The sequence below is a fragment of the Trifolium pratense genome, linkage group LG7 (assembly GCF_020283565.1).
Source record: "Trifolium pratense cultivar HEN17-A07 linkage group LG7, ARS_RC_1.1, whole genome shotgun sequence".
NCBI classification, from domain to species: domain Eukaryota; kingdom Viridiplantae; phylum Streptophyta; class Magnoliopsida; order Fabales; family Fabaceae; genus Trifolium; species Trifolium pratense.
Window position 1 is genome coordinate 54,710,175 of NC_060065.1, and position 13,308 is coordinate 54,723,482.

Consider the following 13,308-nt stretch of genomic DNA (forward strand, 5'->3'; position numbering starts at 1 on the left):
AAATCACGTCCAGCCAACCATTGTGTGACACGTGTCCTACTTTTAAAAAGCAAATTTTTCTCTCTCCAGGGTGTAATCCAGTGTGGCGCACGCGCTAGAATCTGATGGATCAGGATGATCTGGGCTGTCAGATTGATCAGACAGTCTTGATGAGATCAGATCTTGGCTGTCTGATGGAAATCAACGGTCTGTAACCATGGTCCTTCGGTACGCGCGCGACACTGGATCCGCGTCTATTAATGGGTATTTTGGTTAATTAATTAAAAAGAATGGGTATTTTGGTCCAATTGAAAAGGTGCACCTTGCTAACTTAGACCTAACTAGGGTCTAAGTTAGAAAACCCCCTATATATATATATATATACATATGCCGTTATGCTTATACCTAATAGAAAGTTTGAGCAATCTAAATAATTTCTTATGCTTATACATTATTGCATATGTGGCTAATCTCACGAGCCGAGCATTAGATAAACAGTGTGACTTATAAAGCGGATTAAAAATGGCACTAAGTGACAATATGTCAATGCTTTTTATAGCTAGGTAGTTGATCAAATTATGCACTCACATAACTTAACCTCCGCATTTTGCTAACTACTATAACCAATTTTTTCTTTGAAGCTCATAAAACTACCACAACTTGTTATCTCTATATCCAAGTTGTTAAGATTGTATATTGTTCTTTTCTATAATCAAGGAAAGAACACTTAAAATTTTAGGAAATGATTCAAGGCAGTCAGTCTGAGTGTAGTTAGGCTGCTGTCAACTGGTCTGAACTGTTTGGTCAAAATCAAACGGTTCATCTTAATGCGGTTTTAGTTTTTTAAATATAAATATTTAAATTTTAAAATCTAAATCATTCAATTTTAATCGGACGGTTGTAATCTATCTGACTGTATGTAGCTACAGTCATTGATTGTACTGATCCATATCCAAAACTTTATGTCAGATGGAAAATTATCAAGGCACTAATCTTAGAGGCGCAGTGGTGAAAAAACAAAATTAAAATTTAATCACAACATGTGAGACATAGGCATTGTGGTGGTTATAAGTTCCTCTCATAGTTGCTCATTTGTGTTGTTGAATACAACCCTGTCTGCTAATTATTAATCCCTCATTGAGTATCATATTTGAACTCTATTATTAAATATGTATATACATTAGAAATGAGAAAAACCGTTTTAGTCGTTGAAATTGAAATTCGTGTCATATTAATTTTTGAATGTATTAAAATTGTAAATACATCTCCAATATCTCGTTTGATAGTAATTTTAAAGTTTAAATTGACCGACAAAGAATACATTTGAGAACTAAATTGACTATCTAAAAATATATTCAAGGACTAAAATAACTAATAAAAGAGAAGTTTATGGATCTGTTTGCAATTTGATACATTCAAAGACTAGTGTGATAGCGAATTACACAATCGATGACTAAAAATAGTGCTTTTCCCATTAAAAATGTAATGATGAACACTCTTGTATCCAACATACATTGTTATGTATCAATACCCCGGGAGAGGGATCCTCTCCGGTCACTTTTTTCTTAAGTGAAATCATCACCTTCCATTTAATTGTGAATAGTAACTCACATAATAAAATATATTAAATCAATGGTGGATCATGGCACTGCATTCTCTCATGTGTTTTTTTCATGGGAGACAATCCATTCCCCATACACAAAATTTAATGTTATTATTAGAATCGAGAGTTGGACCTAACTCAACCATACAAAATCGATTTGTATAATAATGATTGTCTCTACTTTATAAACATATATTCAGGTTATCTCGTAAGCGATGTGGAATTTCTCTCGACAATTATGTCATATTTTTACATTAATTTATATTTAAAAAATATGTTTTAAACTAATCTTGTATATGAATTACTTGTGGATACCAAAAAATTTACCATGATATATTATGCAAAAATTAGTGAGTTTGTATCTGCATTTGTATTTTGTTCACTGTTTGAGTGGCCTCAAATTTGTAGATGGAACAATCTAGTGCTTTAAAGTTAAGAAATAACAAATTAATACTTTAAATTAAGGAAAGTAAATCAATTTAGGTCATCCACCAGAATATCTCTTTTGTAAGGATTGACAGAAATATTGATTTTAATAGTCTCTTGATGCATCAGGACAAACACAAAACGTTTAAAATTGAAATGTTAAATTCAAACCAAGATATTGGCTCAAGTGGTTAATGAGCTTCTCTTAGGATGAATTATTTGGAAGAACTCGATTTCGCTTTCCGATGAAAACAATTTTTAGTTATTTCAGAAATGTCCCTCGAATCAGATTAAACTGATGGTAAAAGAAAAAAAAATCTTATACGACTGAAGTTCATAATTCTAATAGATTCTAAAATAATATTTATTAATTTTTAGACCTATCAAAATGTTCAACACAAACCTGATTAAACTTTTGTCCCCATATAAACTCCTCAATCAACCAAATAATCACCATTAATTAGTACTATATGGGGCCTCAAAATCTCTTTATATATATCAACTATGTAGTCACAATACTTTCATAAGCACCAACTCTGCCTCTAATTTTCTATATTCTCTCTGTCTCACCCTGCATTTTAAGCGGAGTCACTATGGTTTCTACAACTACAATGCCATCATCACTCTCATTTTTGGTCCACATGGTTCCTCTCTTTTCTCTTTTACTCTCATTCATGATTTGCAGTAGTAGTAATGCTCAAGGTTTACCTTCACCAGGGTACTACCTTAGTTCCAAAGTAAGCACTATTAACTTTGATCAAGGATTTAGAAACCTTTGGGGACCTCAGCATGAAAAACTAGACCAAGGATCAGTATCAATCTGGCTTGACTCTAACTCAGGTATATGAAATTTCAGCTCCCAAATTCACTTAAATTAAGTGTCATACATAGCCATTATTGACTGAAAAAAATGATTCTTGAAATTAAGTGTCACATGTGCACATAGATTTTTTTTAGTTTTAACACTCTAGTTCTTAGGCGATGGGCTCCAGTAATTCAGAGTTCGGTCACGAGGTAAGTAAAGTCTGATTAAGAATTGTTCCCACAAAAAAATCGAACTAGGATTCTTCCGAACAATTCGTTCTAAAGGGAACTCATTAACCACTTGTGTCTAACATCTATATCAGTGTATTATAGAATTTTATTACAATATTAAGCTCTTTGTACTATCAATACTCCCCTGAATTTTAGATGTGCCAAATATGATTGCGCGTAGAGAATGTATAGGCCTACCTACCATATGCTTAAATTCCACTTTTTAATTAGAAAGTGACGGGAGCGGGGATCGAACTCTAGACCACTTAGTCATAGAAGCTCTATACCATGTTAAATAACTGATTATCCCAAAAGTCAATGGTTTTATATTATTTATAACAATCCTGCATCTAATTCGAGGAAATAGTCTTTGCAGCTGCACTGAACTTTTTGGGGTGTTTTTTTGAAATATAGGAAGTGGATTCAAGTCGCATCACTCTTATAAATCTGGATACTTTGGTGTTGCGGTTAAGCTTCAACCGGGTTATACCGCAGGAGTCATTACATCTTTCTATGTGAGAATTACCTTTAAATTGAATTAATGTTGAAAATTGACTATATATAACTGTTTTTCCTATATCTTGAATTAATGTTGAATATTGACTATATATAACATTGTTAGTGTTGATATTAATTTTTCATTTGGGAATTGTAGCTTTCAAACAATCAAGACTACCCAGGAAATCATGATGAAATAGACATTGAATTCCTAGGTACAACACAAGATAAGCCATATGTGTTGCAAACAAATGTGTACATCAAAGGAAGTGGAGATGGGAAGATTATAGGAAGAGAGATGAAATTTCATCTTTGGTTTGATCCAACTCAAGATTTTCACAACTATGCCATCTTGTGGAAACCCAGTGAGATCATGTAATATTTTCATGCCCTATATCACAATGTTTTAAAAACTAGACCGATCAGAAATGGTTCAATTGATTCAATTATATACGTTAAGATAACGATATTTTAATAAGACTACAATTAGAATATTGATAAGTTTATAGTGTATAAGTGAGACAAATTTTACATCATACACAAACTTGTTTTAACCGGTTTAACTGGTTCAACTGATCGGCTCGGTCTGATTTTTTAAAACTTTGTTAAACCAGGATCCTCACAAGTAGTTTATCCTCAAATCTTTATTTGTTTGTTAATATTCATATGCTTAATAAGAATCAACAAATCAACAACCATATTTAGCCCAATTAGTCAATTCACTATTTGGTTAAAATATTTTATTGCAAAAGTGTTCATTTTCTCATACTCTACTACTATTAGGTGTAAAGAAATGGGGTCCTAGAAAATATTCTTATTGAAAAGATCATTTCTATTTCTATACAATAGTGACATGTGGTCCCTTTTATAATATATAGTATACTCATAGTAGTAATTAACATTATAATATATGATTTATCTTATAATTAATATAGAAAACAATTTGCAGTTTTTTAGTGGATGATGTTCCAATAAGAAGGTATCCTAGGAAGAGTGATTCAACATTCCCTTCAAGACCAATGTATGTGTACGGTTCAATATGGGATGCATCTCCATGGGCTACAGAGAATGGAAAATACAAAGCAGATTATAATTATCAACCCTTCATTGGTAAATACAAAAATTTCAAATTACAATGTTGTACCATTGATTCCACCTCCTCCTCGTGTCGGCCACCTTCTGTTTCGCCTTCCGGATATGGCGGCAAGCTCAGCCCTCAACAAAATACTGCAATGCAATGGGTCCAAAATAATTACTTGGTATATAATTATTGTCACGATCCTCAGAGAGACCATACACTTACTCCAGAATGCTGAAATTTGGTTAAGTTCGGTTCGATTCAATTTGGTTAATGTTTTAAAGTTACATTGTACACTTGAATTTAAATGCATAAACAAAACATATTGTAGTAATTCATGGAGTGGATTTTGAGATGGTCCCACATGCTAGTGAAAAGTCACTAATTACATGAGTAGTGAGCATCCAACCCCTACAAGAAAAAGAAATGATTGGGATGTTTGTGTGTAATACTATTATAACTTTAGTACTATTGCTGATGAAATGAAAAATCTATTTGGATGCTCTTTTCTAAGACTACTAACAATGGTTTCAACACCAAAAAATATTCAACACCCACTTTTTCACTCCACATCATTTTCTCTTTCTTCCACCTAATCATTCAACACACATTCAACTTTTACCCTCTCCAATAGTTTTTATATTCAACACCATACCCCACCACTTTCTCTACCCCACCACTTTCTATTTCATATTCTTATTTAAATTTTAATTTTTGTTTTTATGATTAAATAACATTATAATTATCGATTAAAATTAAAATAATACACTTAACAAAATTTATTTAAATATTTTTTTTTATTTTCTTAATTTAAAATGCAATACATCATACAAATAACGTAATTAATACGATACAAATTAACTTAAAATGCAATCGGCATGTAACCATTAAACGGGGGTGTTTGAGATGGATTTCTCAGCATAGTTCCATAATATGGATGAAAGTTTGGAACAAAGGATGATTGATTGAAATTTGGTGTTAAACCAAAATTAGGTGTGTTTTGAGGATGTTGATTGAAAAATTGATTTAAATTTTGATAATTGTTGGGATTTTGATAATTGTTGGGGTTTTGATAATTGTTGGAGTTTTGATAATTGTTGGGATTTTGAGAATTGTTGGGATAATTAGAAGAATTGTTGGGATTCATTTCACTAAAAAAAGATTAAAACTTTAAAAGAAAGACTAATTAGAAAGTTAATAATAGATTAAGATAGTGAAAAATTTGGTTTTTTTTTCTGTGTCCAAATGAAATGAACCAAGTCTCTATTTGTAGAGAAAAAAAAATCACGAATTTTGGTATAAAAATTAAAAATTAAAAAATTAATTTTCAATGAAATAATTGAGTTCAAAGGATAAAAATCATAAAAATCCACCGGACCAATCAGCAGCAGTCACGTGGCCTGCTTTATCCAAACAAAGTTTCTCTCTCTGCGTCCAATGCTTCTTCACGCGGTTTGTTGGCGCATGTGCCACACGCGCCTGTCTGGGCAAATGGAAGCGCGCCAGCTGTCCCCCCGTGTCAGTTTCAACTGAGTTGAATATATTCATCTCCTCTTTCATCCGGCTCAGATTCAACATGGCTGCTCCAATGGTTTCAACACACATTATGCAGTTGAATATACATTCAACACCACCATTGCACATAGTCTAATAATGGTTAAGGTGTTATTATAAAATGAGAAAAGATTGTTCCCTTGAAAGTAAGCCGTTTAAAGGAACCTTCTGATTGGACTTTTTGTTGATGAATTGGATCTCATAAATTGTCGGTAACAATTCTGTGTTACATGATTTTCTATACAAATGTTTTACTGTATTAGCACATCACAATAAATTGTGTGTGATTTTACAAGTACTTATAATAAAAGTCAAATGTTATGATGACTACGTAAAAACTATATATTTACACTGACAGTATATGTGCATTAAATTTGAGTTAGAGATGTGCTCTTATCTTGGACTTAGTTATATTTTCACAATTTGCTAAATAGAGTTATGGCAATGAGTTTCTATCCTATTGAAATTTGTTTGGGATTTTTAAATTGAAAATAGGAGAAGCAGGACATTGACATTCCAATTGATAGAGGCAAATAGATGGTAGCTAGGCACTAGGCAAAGATGCTTCATTATACTCTATAGGTCCACAAAATGCATTTTTTCCGGCCATGAAGTGTATTTGATATTATTTCAAACTATTGCATAATATGCGTCAAAAAAAAACCTATTGCATAATAGTAATTTGCATGGTTTACAACAAAGTCCTAGATGAAAGCTATGAAATAATGTGAACTCGTTTTATTCTCCTTAAATCATAGATTGGTATAGACAATATCATACATTGAATTTCTACTTGATCTTGTGATTGACATGAAACTTCACCTGTCTTGTCGGGGTGCTTGTCTAGTTGTGACATTGTCAAATGCAAATGTCCCGTGAATGAATTTAGGATCCGGATGCACACGTAGGGGGAGAGCTATGCATACAATCATCCAATCATCCCTCACTTCTATTTACTCTAATTGGAAATTGGATTGGGTGCATTATTTGTGAGCGGCTGCGCATCGTGAATAAGATTAGACAATTCATATTTTGAGAGATGGTCTTCATCTTGTAGATTGTTTGACTGCATCAGAAACTTTTTTATATGCAAATCAGAAACTTATTCGACAGTAGTGAGTTACAAATAATAAATTTGGCGATTTACTCATATTTAAATGCATTCAAGTTAAAAAAGTTCAATTCTACTAAAAAAACATCTAAAATAGAATGGATCAAACAGTCACCTCTAAAAATTGTATTACTACTTTTTCTATTCCACAATGAATGACTCTATTAACGGTTTCATATACATTATGTCAATGTATAAATTTTGACCGTCAATATCTTTAATAGTATATAATAGTAAAAATTATTTAAAAAACTTTTTTTAAAAAAATTCATCAAAATAAATTGAACATCATTTTATGAATAAATAATGTACATAATCAAATCGGTTCGGGCAAACCCAAATTTTAAAGGTTACAACTTATGAACAAAAAAAAGAAATCTCTTTTTGTCATTTTACCGATTACTTGTGCGCCCTATGCATTTCATTTTTTAAACTTAAGTAGAAGACGTTATAAAAATGAGAATTTCTGAAAAATGTCGTCCGTTACTTAAATAGTGGATGTTGTAAAAGGTATGATGTTTTTGGGGTGCCCGCTACTAAGTACTCCTTCCATCCCAAATTGAGTGACACGGTTGATTGTTTCACGCATGTCAATTTTGATGATTAATATTTTTAATTATATTATAGTAAAAATTATAAAAATTTGATATTTTAAAAATATTAATCGAGACGAATCCAAAAACATCTTATATGTTAATATTTATTTTTATATATTAATAGAAAAATATGATCAAAATAACACATGTGAATGGTGCAATATATTCTAACTGCGTCACTCAATTTGGGACGCAGGAGTAGACAGACCGGGATATTTTGATAAATTCATCTGAAAAAAATAGTTTATCAACCATTGAACAGAGCAACAAACTTTTGCAATCGACAGTTACTAACCACTCTCTTCTTGATTCCGAACAAACAATGAGCTTCCGTCTCTTAACCAAAGCATGGCGTCAACAGACCCAATCCATAAACCGCACCGCGTTTTCTTCCATACTTTCCCGCTCTTTTTCTCGCCAATCTCAACGGTTCGTAATTCCTCAAACATTCAATTCCTAAATTATTTTATCACTGCTTCCAATTTCAATAATCGATCTAACACTATTAAACAGACCTTCATTCGCCATTGCTTTCGACATCGACGGCGTCATTCTCCTCGGTAATACTCCCGTCGGCGGTTCTCCGGCTGCACTGAGAAAATTATATGACGCCGAAGGTAAACAAGAAGAAAAAAAAAACTATCAGTATCAATTTTTGCTATTTTTTTATTTACGATCACTGACTCATGAGTTTTTTTATCTGTTTATTTTGTTAGGTAGATTGAAAATTCCTTACGTTTTTCTCACCAATGGTGAGTTTTTACTCTTATTGTTATTATGATATGAAATGTTGCTTTCCGTGCAATTAGGTTTAGATGGATATGAGTAATTATGAAATTTTTTCTATTTGGATGAATGTGGTTTAGTTCAATTGATGATTCATCTGCATAGCTAGCATTAGCTGAAAAAATTGTTTTGAAATGATACAGGTGGTGGCATTCCAGAAGCTAAAAGAGCTTCTGAACTGAGTGAACTGTTGGGTTTAAATGTCTCACCTTCACAGGTATGTGTTGGAAGATTTTTGCTTTATCTACTTAGGGTCTGTTTGGTTTGGATTGACTTATTTGAGTTTATTTTATCTCCTGGCATTTTTGTGAACTGTTTAGCAGAGCAGGTTATGACATTTTTCATAAGCTTTTTTCAGCTTATTTTTATAAATTCAACAAGACAGTTTATAAAAATAGCTTATTAGCATATACAAAAAAAAAAAATTAATTTGATTTTATCTAATGCTATAAAAATAGCTTATGTAAGCTTATCCATAAGCTGTAAATTAGTTGTTTAACCAAACAGGGCCTTATTAATAAAGAACGCATTGATGAAAACATGAAATTATCTTAAAGATATAAACAACATCCGATATTCATTTAGTATTACTACTAATTAGAAGGATTGGTAGGACTTAGAGCATCTTCAATGGGGATTCTATAGTGGTTATAGTCTCATACTCTTATGAAACGGCTCATTGGAACAATCTGAACTGAAGTGGTAATCTGAACTGAAGTTTGCAAACATTTTAGTATGGCATTATACACAAACAATTAATTTATTGTGGTATAGTGAGTTACTTAAATATTGCTTCAATTTAACTATTGAAACAAAATATGGTTGAATTGTTTATGTATGGTGCTTGAGTGTGACATAGTGTAGCCATATATGGTAACGGTTATGCAATCCAAAGTAAGTTTTTTAAAATTTTGTCATTGAAGATGCTCTTAAGAAGATTTAAAATTATAGATTTTTGAAATGTGTACCTGTCATATCTGGTTCTGTTTTCTGTCTGTTGCTGCCTGCCTGTCTTTCTCAAAAGTCACAACCAGAGACTACTTTTTCACATTGTCCTAAATTCATTTTAAGAAATTGATGAGGTTCTTCCCTTAATGGAACATGTTCATTATGCAGGTTTTGCAGGGCCATTCACCATTTAGACAATTGGCCAATAGGTATATGTGTGCTTCTTATCTGATCTGAAACTAGCAAGGGTAATATGCACATGTCCGTTCCATTGCATTGTATTTATCATGTATAAGTTTATTTTACAGATTTCAGGATAAACTAGTTGTTGCTGTGGGAAAAGGGGAGCCAGCTTCAGTGATGTCTGAATATGGTTTTAAGTAAGGTTTTAACTTTTAAGATAATTGGCTTGTCTGGTATTTTATTATTTTTTATTGAACAATTAATTTAATGCCATCTTTAATGTCTTCTTATTTCGTTCTTCTTGTTTTTTGTGTTCAGAAATGTTATCTCAATTGATGAATATGCATCGTGCTTTGAAAACATTGATCCATTGGCACCTTACAAGAAATGGACAACCAAGCTGGATGCTACCAAGAATCCAAAGTTTGATCAGAGTGGGCCACGAGTTGATGTCTTCTCCGAAAGGGTTCAAGCAGCATTCATAGTTAGTGATCCTGTTGATTGGAGCAGGGACATACAGGTAACAGATTATAATGATCTTATGACTATTATGTATCAACCGACTTTCCGTCTTCTTTCCTGCATAGGTTTTTGAGGGATATATTATGCAGGATTGAAAGTTCTATGGCTTTTTGTATACATGGTTGTCAAATTGTCATAAAATCATATCAGTTTACGACACTAGGTATTAGACTAAAGCCAATTTGGTTACATTGTTTGTGTGTAAACTCCTATAGAATTATGAGTTTGAGGACAATTGAACAAGTCTACAAATAATGGTTACTTTTCACTAGTTATGCCCAACATATAAATTGTTTAGTGTTTTTATAAAATCCAAAAGGCAGCAGCTGAATGAGAAGGCTCCATAGTGTGCAAAATATTAGCCTCTGGATGTAGCATTTGACTCCATGGATGCATCTATTGAGATTGTGCACATGTGTTGTGAATGGTAATGCTAAGTCTTTAAGCAGAAATTAATGGAGGAAAATGAAATTCAAATAAATGAATGTATCATTTTTCTCTAAGAATTAACATTACCATTCACAGCACCCTTTGGGATGTTTGATAGAGAAAAATGAACCTCTGTTAGACTATTTCTATGTTTAGGTTTTTGTATACTAGACATTATATTTCTATGTTTGGGTTTTTGTATATTAGACACTGTCACTTAACATGGAAATTAAAGGGAAAAAACAGAGAAGAAGAGACACGGAAAAGGAAATGGCACAATATTCTACAAGGATCCAAAATGGAGGACTGAAACATGCAAGTTAGTTTGACGGTTGAGACTTTCAAGCTGCTACCCACTTCACTCGATTTAGTTTAATCATATTTGAATTCTAACCTGGCTTCTGTTTCGTAGAACTGAAAAAATATTAAAAACATTATCTGCTTTGGGTTTTCTAGAAGTTTTTAGATTTTTGTTTTATGAATCAAATCATTGCATTGGATCAAAGAACTGACCAAGACTTCTTATTCAGGTTCTCTGTGACATCTTGAAAACAGGAGGGCTTCCTGGAAGAAATGTTGGAATGCAACCACATTTATATTTTGCAAATGATGACCTTGAGTACCAGGTTGGTCGATGTTTTCTACAGATAAGCCTTTTGATATAGATTATATGGATCCCTTTTAAAAAATTATACTATACTCACTGACAAGGTTCCACAAAAGGTAGACTAAATTTCCTTCTGAGCGTCTGGGCATGGGAGCTTTCAGGATTGCATTAGAATCCATTTTCAATCGGTAAGAATGAATATTATCTTGTTAATGGGTGCTCTCTACTTTAGTTCCTTTAAATTGAATACTATATATCAGAAAATACATAGGAGAATGTTAACATGTGCATATATGGCACATATTAAGGTAGTAAAAATAGAAATTATGCCTTAGAATTTGTGCATTTTAACTTTTCAAGCATTAAATGTCTTGTATCATTAAATGTTAAATTTCTATATTAAGATACCTTATCATGTGCCCTATATGCACATGTTAACAAGACCCAAATACATATTACGCAATGATAGACTATGTGGGTGGGAATATTGTTCTATTTACTTGGATTTTGACAAATTCAATATTATATAGTATACAGTATATATATAGTATTATAGATTAGCTTGCCTCAACATATATTATATATTATACGACTATTGTCCTCACAACATATATATGAGTATTGCCTCTATAAATCAAAATTTCTAGATCCGTCACCACATATATGTGTAAACATTAGAAATTGTTTTATCATATTCAAAAGTGCAGATAAATTATTTAGTAGCATGATGATGCTGCTGATTTAATTCTTTTTTTTTTTTTTTGGTATAAGATTTAATTCATATTTAGGATTCCAAGAACATGCATTTATAAACAAACACTGTATCTGCAGCTCTCACCCTCATTCCTTGGAGTACACATGTTTTGGCAAACCACATCCATCTGTATTCAACAATGCAGAAATTGTGTTACAGCAACTTGTACCACAACACTATGAAGATTTCAATGATATAGATCATAAAAACGCTCAACGTTTTCAAACACTTTACATGATTGGAGATAATCCTGCAGTTGACATCAGAGGTGCACGACAGGTATATCTGTTGGAGTTGGAATTCACAAGTACTATGGTAGGATCAATTTTTTGCTGACAAATTTTACTAACGAAAATGTTGCATTTCAGACTGGCCATCCTTGGTTTTCTATTCTTACGAGAACTGGTGTTTTCAAGGGGAAGGAAAATCATGAAAAATTTCCAGCAGATCTGGTAAATCCTTTTGTCACACTGTAGACAATTTTTGTAGATACATGTACCTTTTTTACTCTCTATTAGTTATAAGAAAGAAATCTTTGGAATGTGTCATTGGTAGTTGGAGATGTAAGATATAGAAATGCTTTTTTTTTCTTCCACTGTTAGTGCCACAAATGGGAAGTGGGAACTAGTGGTTGTCTGATCAAAACATAAATGGATTAGCGATCTTTGATAAACAATATTCTTATTCTATCATTTTTTGTTTTATTTTAGGTCTTGTCATTATTTAACTTTTGAAAAAAGGATAGAGGACCCATGATTATGACACTATTGACCTGTTTAAAGGATATGTGGCCATGGTTATAACACAGCTTTAGTTGACTTGTACAAAGCTAATTTTGTTTGAAATTTGTGGGAAGTTGTAATCAAGACACCACCATATATTGTGCCGTGTTACGATTTAATTTTTGAGACTAAATGTTTACGGTGTTTGCCTCTGGGTGATTATAATTCAACTTTTCTTCTGCAGGTTGTTAACACTGTGGAAGAAGCTGTTGACTTCATCTTGGCAAAGGAATGTGCTGATTCTTTGTAGAGAAGATATTCCATAGTTAAAAATGTAATTTTGTGATAAGCAAAAACATGTAATAATTTATGGCTTAATCCAGCCAGAATCCATTCATTTGACACACGTATAGTTGATTATTCCCCATTCACTCGTGTTTGCTTTGCTTATAGCTTTTATTAGGCAGCTTAATTTAG

General features: G+C 32.3%; 2 protein-coding genes across 2 annotated transcripts; both read left to right on the forward strand.

Moving 5' to 3' along the window:
• Nucleotides 1-2,527: 2,527 nt before the first annotated feature.
• On the forward strand, nt 2,528-5,132 carry LOC123897887 (xyloglucan endotransglucosylase/hydrolase protein 31-like). Its single transcript, XM_045948699.1, has 4 exons — nt 2,528-2,848; nt 3,458-3,558; nt 3,699-3,916; nt 4,491-5,132. The coding sequence occupies exons 1-4, from the start codon at nt 2,602-2,604 to the stop codon at nt 4,855-4,857; spliced, it is 933 nt and encodes a 310-aa protein (XP_045804655.1). The 5' UTR covers nt 2,528-2,601; the 3' UTR covers nt 4,858-5,132.
• A 2,974-nt stretch (nt 5,133-8,106) lies between these two features.
• Nucleotides 8,107-13,262, forward strand: LOC123898827 (uncharacterized protein YKR070W-like). Its single transcript, XM_045949843.1, has 12 exons — nt 8,107-8,309; nt 8,394-8,497; nt 8,597-8,632; nt 8,810-8,883; nt 9,783-9,823; nt 9,923-9,994; nt 10,116-10,317; nt 11,279-11,374; nt 11,476-11,543; nt 12,187-12,388; nt 12,478-12,561; nt 13,076-13,262. Exons 1-12 carry the CDS (start codon nt 8,203-8,205, stop codon nt 13,139-13,141), a joined length of 1,152 nt encoding a protein of 383 aa, XP_045805799.1. The 5' UTR covers nt 8,107-8,202; the 3' UTR covers nt 13,142-13,262.
• Nucleotides 13,263-13,308: the final 46 nt, after the last annotated feature.

Bases quoted from the DNA above. Each gene is read 5' to 3' on its own strand.
- LOC123897887 (XM_045948699.1), top strand. From the start codon at position 2,602: ATGGTTTCTACAACTACAATGCCATCATCACTCTCATTTTTGGTCCAC. The intron at 2,849-3,457 runs GTATATGAAATT...TTTGAAATATAG, and splicing joins CTGGCTTGACTCTAACTCAG to GAAGTGGATTCAAGTCGCAT. The intron at 3,559-3,698 runs GTGAGAATTACC...TGGGAATTGTAG, and splicing joins GAGTCATTACATCTTTCTAT to CTTTCAAACAATCAAGACTA.
- LOC123898827 (XM_045949843.1), top strand. From the start codon at position 8,203: ATGAGCTTCCGTCTCTTAACCAAAGCATGGCGTCAACAGACCCAATCC. The intron at 12,389-12,477 runs GTATATCTGTTG...GTTGCATTTCAG, and splicing joins ACATCAGAGGTGCACGACAG to ACTGGCCATCCTTGGTTTTC. The intron at 12,562-13,075 runs GTAAATCCTTTT...TTTCTTCTGCAG, and splicing joins AAAAATTTCCAGCAGATCTG to GTTGTTAACACTGTGGAAGA.